At 40.8% G+C, this 11,478-nt stretch overlaps 2 protein-coding genes across 2 annotated transcripts in view; one reads left to right on the forward strand and one right to left on the reverse strand.

Annotated features, from left to right (window-relative positions):
• Positions 1–3,081, forward strand: mrpl43 (mitochondrial ribosomal protein L43; the record flags this gene model as incomplete). The annotated part of the gene is given in 3 exon segments (XM_035662085.1): positions 1–230; positions 1,313–1,419; positions 2,427–3,081. Coding segments are annotated over 3 exon segments (450 nt in total). The 3' UTR covers positions 2,639–3,081.
• Positions 3,082–8,217: 5,136 nt separating this feature from the next.
• The window catches only part of sema4gb (sema domain, immunoglobulin domain (Ig), transmembrane domain (TM) and short cytoplasmic domain, (semaphorin) 4Gb), a gene marked incomplete in the record, with an annotated part of 28,471 nt that continues 25,210 nt past the window's right edge, over positions 8,218–11,478 (reverse strand). The window contains 2 exon segments of the mRNA XM_035662099.1: positions 8,218–10,751; positions 11,384–11,445. Coding sequence (XP_035517992.1) covers positions 9,784–10,751; positions 11,384–11,445 — 1,030 coding nt within the window.

An 11,478-nucleotide genomic window follows, 5' to 3' on the forward strand; every position in this document is an offset into this window, starting at 1 on the left:
TCTCTAACGGCTCTCTAACGGCTGTAACGGGTTGATTTGCGTCCAACGGTCTTCGACAGTGTCTGAATTGCCATATAACCGTTGGTTGGCGGTTGAACGATGACCTCCAGAGGGACGCCGAGCCGCTTCCTCCAGAGTGTTCTCCAGAACGGCGTCGGTCGGTACGTCTGCCAGCTCAAACGGATCTCACTCATCTTCTCCAAGAAAGCACAGAGCTCGTTGGGAGTCAGGTAATAAGAAAACAAACAAACAAACAATGTATGCATAATCATGATTGTGTATGGATGGCTGGGATGTGCTGATACTGTACTTAAGTACACAATTGAGGTAATTGTGTTTTTATTTCATGCAACTTTATACTTTTACTCCACTACAATGTTTTATTCTACTACAATATTTGACAGGTTTAATTACAAGTTATTATAGAAAATAAGATGCTTGCACACAACACGTGAGCATGCCTACAAGTAGTCCAATAGCTTAAGATAAGATATTCCTTTATTAGTTATATTATATTATATTAATATATATTATATTATTATTAATGATTAGATTAATCGATTGACAGAAAAGTAATTACTACTACTAATATTAATATTAATAACTTTATTTATATAGCACGTTTGACACATGAAATGCAGCTCAAAGTGCTTTACAGTGTGGCATTAAAAACAAAACAATAAATAAAATATATAAAATTAGGGTAAAATATATATACACATGAAATGTAAGATAATAAATCTATTTTATTTGTTTTAAACTTAGTACATTAACTCAAAGCCTGTGTGAATAAGTAGGTCTTCAGTTGACTTTTAAGTCTGCAATGTTTGTAAGTGCTATAACATTAAGAGCTTTGTATGTGAGTAAAAGAACCTTAAACTCAATTCTAATAGAAACTGGCAACTATTTTGTTAATTGAGTCATTTTTTTATGTCAAATTGCCAAATTTACTGCTTTTACCTTCAATAATTTTAATTTATTTCATACAACTTTTAGGTTTCTTCCAATTGTGACAGCATTTATCACTATTCATCCAAAGCCATAACGCCATTTTTAAGTACAAAGTCTCTGGTTCTATCTTAAATATCAGGATTTATTGTTTCTCTGTTTAAAATAAGAACATTTAAAATTTTGGGGGAGTATAATCTGTAATTTCATATGTTGATCGTATGTTTCGTCGGTCTTTATCTGGCTGTCATGTAAATGTAGTTTAGTGAAATGTACAATATCTTGCTCTATGTTTCAACGAAACCTGAATTACCTACCAATGAAAGAGCAGAGTGACCACAGCATTTCTTCCCTTGTTTTTCAGGGAGTTTATTGAAGAGGGGGTGGTGGATTATGCCAAGAAGAACCCTGCAACTGTCGTGTATGTTTCTCCTCAGTCATGCAGGATTCCCAAAATAGTTGCAGAATACTGTGAGTACTTATGACTTTGTGTTTTAAAGGGACATCTGACTAATCCAGAATTTCTTTCCTCATTATAGAACATGTTTTTATATAAAGAGTAATGCTTTAATTTACAGGTCATGTAATTCCCTAAATATTTCCTTGAAAGTTTCTTGGAAGTTTTGTAGTAATTACAGGAAAATAAAGAAGTTCTGAGAAGGTTATATGAGCTAAGAGAGCTGTGTTGAGTTTATGAGCAGTTTCTAGAGGAGTTTTCTTTAACATAACTGCTTAAATCTAATTGGAAAAACATAGAGATCCCTTTAAATCCAAATAAATATCCATTTATTATTGTGTATATATGCATATATGTTTAGTATGCTGGCCTGTAGAATACAGTCCCATTTTTCCTTTAAATTCTTACCAACTTACTATTGGTAGTAATTATTACACATTAATTATAGTATTTTTTATTTATTTATGGCCTATTTAGTGAACTGTTTAGTTACAATACTTTATTTTATCAGGGGATAATCCATGCAGTATCAATACTGCCTTCCAGGGAGTCCTGGTACATACATCAAAATAAACAATAACAAAATAGTCTTATTTTTAATTATTAATATTTAAAAAATGTTTAAAAAAAAGACTTTGGCCATGCTAACATGTCAAAATGGCACTTGTTTAAAATCATAGGCCAGCTTTACAGTTGAAAGGTTATAATCAGTCTTTTTGGTGGCGTGTGTGACAAGTTTAAGCAATAAATGTATAAGAAACATAAAAAGTGAACTACAGTAAAGAAGTAATGTGATTATATTAGTTTCTAATCCCAGATACTGTAGGGGGCAGTATAACACTGTTTTTTTGAGACCTATGTTCAGGTAGAAGTGAAATGCCACCCGGGTTTCAAATGACTTAGTCTAATCAAGAATCATGTGTTCTTGTTGACACTGTTACATTTCTCAACAGGCAGGTTTGTCAGTAAGAGAAGTATGTTCATAAGTCACTCAGTTATTTCCTCTTTTCCCTTCCTGCAGTAAACGGCAACGTGAGGGAAGAAATTATCACAAACAAAACCTCTCCGCAGATTTCGGAGCTCTTGGCCAAGCTGACCAATCAGTCTGGCCTGGACATAATCCGCATCCGCAAACCCATCCACACAGACAACCCCAGCATCCAGGGCCAGTGGCACCCATTCACCAACCGGCCCCCGTCTATCGGCCCCATCAGACCACAGAAACAGGACTGAATAAAGACTGAACAAAGTCAAAAAGTATGGATGCTTCCAGAAAATGAGTGCTGAATCTCTGGTTACTCTCACAAGATATGTCCTTTTTTTTTAAGCGTCTGCAATCTCAAATCACAGGTTCTCATGTTTGCAGCAATTTTCAAATGTATTTGTTGGATAATTCTGCAGAACACCGCACTATCCACTATCAGCTGAATATGTTTTATCATGCCCTTCAGTCTGTTGGTGGCAGCAAAGCCACTTAAGCTGCGCAGAAAAGTGCATGCAGCACCAGCTCTGAATGCCACATTTAAATAGACTTTACATGAATCCACTAGAGGCTTAATGTCAACGGACAGATAACTGTTTTTAATCTCAAGGTTATTTGTAGATTTGGGTAATAAGTGCAGCACTTTGGAGAAGATGGAACTTTGTATGGAATAATAAATGTGTTTTTTTGTGCAGATGCATTGGTGTTTAAATTTAGATTTGTATTAGAACAGCTTGTCAAAGGACCAACAGAGCAAAACTGATTTGCAGTGGTGCTGTCTGCAATGTTAAGTTTAATTAAAATGCAGTTAAAATACTTAACAGACAAGACACATATGAGATGTACAGCTTTTTTATTTTTTATGACATGGGGAAGGTACTTTTTTTTTTTAACAGTTTCATACTGAGGTGTTAAATGTTTTTCAATCACTGCACAACTTCAAAATGAGGTTAATGAACATGACAAGAGGTTGTGTGGTAGTTTGAGGGGACGGCTTAACTTCAGCACAGAGTGGTCATCTGTATCGGCTGTAAAGGGAAACAGACGACTAACAACACTCCTCCTGGTGGGTGGAATTTGGTTGAATTCAAAAGGGATTGTTTTGGAAACAACTCCCTTTGCCTTTTTTCAGTCTCCCCCCGAATTGATCATTTTTGACCTGCAAACAGGCAATGCCGGCTGGAGACCCGCTTTCCCCTCCACAAAGTGAACCTCAAGTGTTCCTTCTACAACAACCAATACATCGCATCACGAAACACAAGTGAGCTCAGTTCGCAGATGAAATACAAATCGAAAGCAAGTCTTGCGTGGAGTTGCCACGTGAAAAGGTGCCCTGCAGGACGACTGCCGTGTTTCTGCCATTGATGGCATGCTACAGTCCCATCTGGCATATATATATATAACTATTATCATAATATAACTCACTCATACTAGCTCATAAGTATACTATACTACTATACAATCCATATATCGCTTCCTACTACCTATATATAGTATGTCAGTGTTACGCCGTATATACTAGTGGAGCGACCGTTGGGAGATAAAATGTCGCCACCAGAAATTTCTGCCTAGATATATGTAGAGTGAGATGAATTTTGCAAAGCAGGCCATGATATGAACGAGTGGAGAGACAAATTGGGCCCCCACCGCCCCCCCCGCCGCCGGGGGGCCGGGGCCTCGGGTAAGGGAGTCTGCAGCAGGAACACTGAATGCATATTTCCCTCATATGCTCAAGATATCTTCGACTTGGAAGGTCTGCCATTTTTTTTGATAAGAATCATAAGATCCCCTTAAATTAACCCTCAGACCATACAGTTTTCTGCTAAGGCCAAATAAACGTGTTAAACTTGAAAAATGTATCCTGTAACAATCTTTTATCACCAGATTTTAGTTAAAATAAACTGCCCTTCACGGAGAGACAGTGGGGTTTGCTTTAGCTGTGTTTTCCCTGTGTTTAACAAAAAAAAGAAAAACCTGGAATTGGCTTTGATGATGTTGAAATAGTTTTCCTGTTGTTTTCATGCTCCACTTTCTGCATTTTATTTGTCTATGGCAACCCAAACTTACCAGAGTATCAGAACCACTGTGCCCTCTCCATTCACACCTCGTCTTCCACCCAATGAACAGAATGGACACAGCAGCACCCACAAAGGACTCAAGAGACAAACATAAATAAGATGCCATGTTTTGCATGAAGTTACTTGGCCTTGAAAAGCTGCTCTGAAATGGTCATTTTTACCCCCCCCCCCCCCCCCCCCCCCCCCCTTCCTAAACTTATGTTATACCTCTTCTCTGTCAGAGTCATATATGTAAATGACTTTGGGATCATGCGGGTACCATTCCCGATGGAGGACTGGTCTTGCTGCTTGCCACAAGCTAAAAACAGAGTAACACTGACTTTTGAGAATAGGATTCAGTGTGAACATGTTTTGCATGTAATTTCCTGACTTCCCCTCAGGGCTGTTGACACACTGTTGATATTTTTTCCCCAAGCTGAACATAATGCAAAGTGTTTTTATCTGCACAAAAGCAAGTGGAAATTTAATGAACTCAAATAAATAAGACATTAGAGACAATAATTAAAAAAAAGTTATTTCTGTGAACAGCTCCGGTTGTTTAACTGTCTTACAAGAAGGGTGTCACTTAAGCCAGTTATATTCTGAGAAAACAACAGAGATAAATTCATTATCTACATCAAAATATAGTACAGAACCAACTTTATGGAGAGTGTCACAGTTTGCAAGAGTATACTACATGACCTTTAACAAAGTACTTACAAAAGAACAGTGCAAATGCAAATTGTGAACTCTTTACTCCAGTTTCTTTGGCCAACACCTAGATGAATATTCTACATCTACAAAGTATACAGTATCTTGCATATTGACACAAGACAAAAGGTGCGTCACTGTGGGGTTGTGTGTAGAAGGTGAATGTAAAAATGGTAGCCAATATGTACAATATACAGTGCAGAGTCAGTGTCTGTTGTAAACAGGTTGTCCTTAAGTGAGAATGAAGCAGCAGCAGTGATCACAGATTCAGATGAAGCTTTCAACATGTTAAGGATTGTCCACAACTTGATGGTGAGGAAACTTGATGATGGAGGCTTTTATAATACATGAATAAGTACGGTAACATGTTAAACTCAGTACAAATTTTAAAACTTGCAACACAATGTAACCCAACAAGAACATGTCTTCACAACAACTGACTGAAATAAAATAAAATGCTCACATGAATCACACTTTAGCATGGATCAGAAAACCATTACTCATTCAGATTAGCAATCCAAACCATGGGTGAATCCTTAATTTTATGGACATGATTCATATTTCAGCTGTCTCATTCTTATTGGAAATGCGTGCATTGAAAACCATCTCACAAAAATCTGCTAGAAATGTGAGAATAACATTTACTGTATCAGTAATATTAAACTAATGCGGAGATCTGTTGTTTTCCAGTGCTTTGACAAACACAAAGTCTGGGACTCTGGTCCTAACTGATTAGGGGCCATCATGGCCATTTGTAAACTCAGCAGGGTCCTTGAGAGAGTGTGAATGTGAGCAGAGAGAGTAATAGATGATACTGTCACACAGAGGTGATGAGACGGGAAAACAAAAGAGGCAGCAGAGAGGGATAGAGGGAGAGAGGGGGGAGGAATGAAGATGAGGATGAAAACTAGTTAAAGGGCTAAAAAGGCTGACAAGAAGAAAACTGGAAAACATGCAAAGTAGCTTCTGCCAACACGTCCAGTTGTATCGTCATCTGTTCTCTGCACGGCTAGCCAGGACACACATGTCACGTCCAACAGCCAGGGAGCACTGAACACTTCCCCTGAATATGTATTCTCAGGAGATCTTAAACTGTAAGTTATGGCAAAGTTTGGGCGGTAACATTAACCAAAAGGAGTTCTCTCTTGCCTAAATTCAACTTATAAACAGATATTTCTGTGCGAAAGGATATATAATAAAAGCAGTTCATCTGCATATAGCAAAATGTTCTGTTTCAGCTCTTCCCCAAATAATGCCCATATTTAGCTTCATCTGTAAGGACAAACAGCTACGGGAAAAGTGGACAGCCCTAGTTTGTGCCACGGCCAAAAGGAAAATATTTAGAGTAACTGCTAGTGGAGCGCACACTGGCCTATAGTGAGGAATACAGAAATTTTAGCCGAGTCATAATAGTAATTTTCCATATCTAAATTTGCTTAGGGTTTTACATTTTTAAGCTCACTCCCCTCAAACTAAAGCACTTTTGGCATTAATTAAATGATGATATGAAACAATTTCATGAATCAAAAAAAGAAAGTCTATTTATAATAAATTCTGTCTGATATTTTGAAAAAATGCACGGCCGAACAGACTCTAAGCATTGGGCCAACAACGGAAAGTCTGAGATTAGAAAAGAGACTACAACTGCTACATTGAAGCCTATCTTTCCCCTTTATTAATAAAAGCAAAAGGCCTGGCATGTCACAGAGAGATGACCAGTGGAGTTACAGTTGGGTTAAAATTTCAGTATACTTATAATGAAGTAGGTCAGGTATTGTATGAAAGTGTTTATACCTGTTTTGAAAGGCCAAAATGTCTGCTGTCATAGAGATGGACAAGACACTGAATCGTACAAAAGGGGATAAGGGCGCACACTATTTTGGACAGTCTCTCCTAACGATATTCATAGTGTTCAACCCAGCTGTACATACAAAAGGTGACAGAAAATTTGTTTTGCAAAGACTCAAAAAAGGGCCTCATAAGCATGCAAGCAAGCAGATAAGTGCTTATTTGGATCGTACTGAGAGGCCTTCGAATAGACAGAATTTATTCCATCCGGACCAGGACATTTATCAGTCTGCATAAAGTGCTTCCCTTGACTATATTCTCAATCAAAAAAGGTTCAGAATAAAGTGTTTTACAAGGCAGACAAGAAGAACTGCAAGTGCAAAATAGCTGCCGCCTATTCGTATCATCATCTGTTTTCCTGCATGGCTAACCAGGACACTCAGGTCAAATGTTCTCTGTCTGCTTCTACCTGCAGAAACGACAACACTCTATGCAAACAGACAAGAAGCAGCCCCCCCCCCCCCCCCNNCCCCCCCCCCCCTCTCTTTGTGGAGGCGAGCCAAGTACACTGCTGTTACTGTCAGCGACTCTCTGACAAATGCATGCTGCGAGTCACCATAGAGGGCTGCTGCTGAGCCACCGCTACAAGAGCTGATTCAACACTTTGCTGGAAAGACGGATCTTTATTTACCAGTGGCCGTGACACGTTTACAAACCACTCAGAGATTCATTTCAGTCACTTCCCTCTAAGTTATACGTGTGCTATTTAATCATATCGCCGTTCACCTGTTCAAGGAAATACTGTAGGTTCTGCAGCTCTTGTTGTTTTGGCATTGCTCTGGTGTCAGGTAAACACAGAGGATGCCTTTGTGGGAGCGTGTGTGAAGGTCTGCTCTATTCTGATTCAGCGACTTGTCACAACGAACCCAAAACCTGCGTCTGTAACTCATAATAGACAAAAAACACGTTGCCTGTTTGTAACATTTTGAAATAATCAAGTTTTTCATCTGTCTTTGAAATCAGTGGCATGACACTAAAGCCTTGACGTCTCAGGAGGAAGCAAAATCTTGAATGTGTAATAAATGTCTAACGAAAACAAAGTATGTTTAGTTGCTTAAATATGAAATTAAAATGAGCATTTTCTTTACAGTATCTCGTTGTGGTGTCCTCTCAGCCTCCCGGGCCCTGGAGCCAGCCTGTGGTTGTCAGTGAATTCAATTAAACTGACCACAAACTGCTCCTTCTGTGGTCTTTAAGCAGAACTACAACCGTCATACAGCTGTATCTCCTTTATTACACAGATGCTAAAAACAGAAAGATGCCAGGAAAAAGAAATCAAAATTATTTCACAGTTTGCTACAAGTGTTTCCATTGGCACTGGCACAACACATTGCTACCAACAGCTGCAACAGTGATTTAATTATTGCAATTCACACAAGAACAGAGGAACACGAACAAAGAGTTGTTTAAATAAACTGGAATGCATGATTTGTCTTACCACCTGAGCTCTCATGCACTGCAACAGAACTGGCTTTCTAAAGTGATACTCCACATAAAATCTCAAACACCTTCTGTGAGCTTGAAAGGTGGCTGTATAATGACACCAGTTTGCTTTTTCCCAGAGGACAAAGACTCATAGTCAGATTTAATTCAGGACAATTAGTTTGTTATTCATTGTGAGTCAAGAAGAAAAAAATACAAATGTGCTGGTTTCAGCTTCTCAAATGTGAGGATTTGCTGATTTTCTTTTTCTTTTTAATTATATACCTTGGTGGTTCAGGCTGTTGGTCAATGAATCCAACCAATTTGAAGAAATGGTTTTCTAATTTGGATAAAGTTTTCACTGTTAAAAAAAGCATGAAACTTCTTTAACTGATTCTAGTAGCATAATCTTAATTACATGCTTTTTGAATGCTTGAATATACTTGAGCTTGTTAAAGAAAAGCAGTTATGATAAGTCTTCCAGCAGGCCTTCAGTTTGGTAGATTAGTGGATTTGTTGGAGGAGATTTTGGGGATGCAACTGATGTGAGACCTGCAGATGGTATACCATCTGAAAGGGTCAATTGGCTTTGCCCAATTGGTTATTTTGCCCATAAATTGACCCCGAACTGCTCAAAACCAGGAGAACTAAAAGCTGAGACAGACACTATCACCATCAGCCTCATACATGGACTTTGCGTGACATTTGTGAGTCCAGTCCTGTGACTACGGATGAGTCAAACATGTTCTACCCCAGACCAGGGCCAGGCTCTCAGGTTGTGGGCATATTAGGTGGAAGGTAGGCCATATTTTAAAATAAGGCTTAGCCATGTAACAATGAACAACAGACTGAGATTTTGTGTGGATTATCTCTTTAAGCTCCGTAGAGGGCTACTATTACATGGCACTAAAAACTTCCTGAACACTTCCACAGTCTCAAAAATACGTGAATACCTCCTGGCCCGATTTGTTGTTTTTACCCATGTCCTATTTTGCACCTTTGCCTTTTTGTGTCATCTGACCACCATCTTTCAACAGTCTCTAGAGAGTTTACACCGAGGTAGCTCCCTAGTAATCTTGTAACAGTGCAGCCTATGGAACAATTTTTTTCACAGCTCTACTTTTTGAATAGCAGTCTCTGGTTTGTGTAGTCCATTGTTGAAGTGAAATCATGGGCCATTTGTCATGGGAGACACAGGAGGCTGCACATTTCAGATCAGGTTAGGACACGACCTGCAGGTACTCTGACACCGGGTAAATAACAGCAGCGTTTGATACAACGGTCAGTTCTCCCCACAACTACGGGTCACTGTTGGGGTAAAAATAAATAACTGCGGGACAAACACTGAGAGGGGTGCCCTAGATGGAGCTCTCATCAGGCTGCAGGTCCAGCTGTGTGTGTTTCCTCTTCTCCAGGATCCTGTTGAGCTCCTCTGTGAAGGAGTGGTAGAGCGGCGACATGCCCTCGGAGTCGCCTTGCCTCAGGAGCACATAGCTGTTCCCGTTCATCTTCCTCAGCACGCTGGGCAGAGTGGCCGACAGCCCGTTGGCGTAGTCCATGTTGGGCAGCGGAGGAGGCATAGGAAGGGGAGGGGCTGGGGGAGGTGTTTTGGTTGGAGACAACTGGCCCTCGCCTGGAACTATCTGGAGGAAGCCATCACCCAAGTCCCCGAAGGATGGCACCGAGATGGACCGACGACCTTGGCGTCCGTTGCAGTGGCTGGAAATGGTCTTAAGTTCGAGATGGGAGCTCCTCTTCCTCTCAGAGGTGCCCAGGACATGCAGCCCCTGCTGGGAGAACTTTCGGTCCTGAGGGGCCCGTCTGGTGCAGAAGCTCACATAAAGCAGCACCACAGTCAACACCAAGCAAAGCCCCCCGAGAACCGCCACCAGGGAAATGTACACAGCCTCCATGTGCTTGTAGGTCTGGAACTCAGGTCCTGGAGGCAGCGGGGCGGGAGGTGAGGGCAGAGGCTGCTCAGTGGGGCTGCTGGTGGAGAAAACAGTCGGGCTAGAAACCGTAGTAGGGTTGGTTGTGGCTGTGGGCTCCACGGGGAAGTACGAGTCTGTGTGCACCCTGACTGTGTAAAGATAAACCAGGACCGAGACGGAGTTCTCGACAGCAAAGCAGCGATAAGACCCGCCCTGTTGGGCACGAGCTCCGATTATGAGGAGGCCATCTGTGCCGATGCGGTAGCCCGAATTGAGGCCGTATCCCTGGAGCTCTTTGCCGTTTAGCGTCCAGCGCGGAGTTGCCAGGTTGGAACGCAGTTCGCACTGGAGCAGCACATCGTCACCTGCCATCACAGAACGCCTCCGATGGACCACTGAGCAAAAAAGAGAGGACAAGCGACATGAGATGGAGCTATAAAAGAGAAAAAACAAGTGTGAGATGAGGTAGAGAGAGGGAGATAAAGGGCTGGAGAATGTGAGAGAGACAGCATGACAAAAATGCAGCAGGACAGAGAGATGGATGTAGAGGGAGATGTCAGGTCACCTAGGTTACGGTTTCAAAGTGCAGGTGAGCAACCTGTGCGGCTCAACCTTTCAGCATCACTTTCCATCACATTTCATAAGCCTCTTTAAATGTGGTGAGCCCCGCAATGCAGCCAGCACGACCGCCTGACCTCCAGCAAGAGAGGAACTGATTAAAATGTGTACTCTGGGACCTGGGGGATGGGTAAGGACCGTACGCCTATGAAATCCCATAATGGCTTGTAAATGCTTGAGTTTTCAGGCAAAGAAAAGAGAGAACAGTATGTGTTGGACTTTTTTCACCTCATAATCTGTGTGTGTGTGAGAGAGAGAGAGAGACTCAGGCAACTAATCAAGGGTGATGGGAGGTAAAATTAAGTAACTAAACATGCTCAAAATGAAAATGATGCATGTTACCATATATATATGTACTTGTGTTTGTGTTGTGTAGTGTGTGTGTGTGTGTGTGTGTGTTGTAACATACCATTTCCTGAATTCTCTTTACAGCCCCTGATCCCTCTCAAGATATCCTGGGTTAGGTTTGACCTGAAATAAAATGTCAAATTTAGTTAAAACTTC

Source organism: Morone saxatilis, unplaced genomic scaffold, assembly GCF_004916995.1.
Source record: "Morone saxatilis isolate NCDOM2014 unplaced genomic scaffold, NCSU_SB_2.0 Contig1, whole genome shotgun sequence".
Lineage (NCBI taxonomy): Eukaryota > Metazoa > Chordata > Actinopteri > Moronidae > Morone > Morone saxatilis.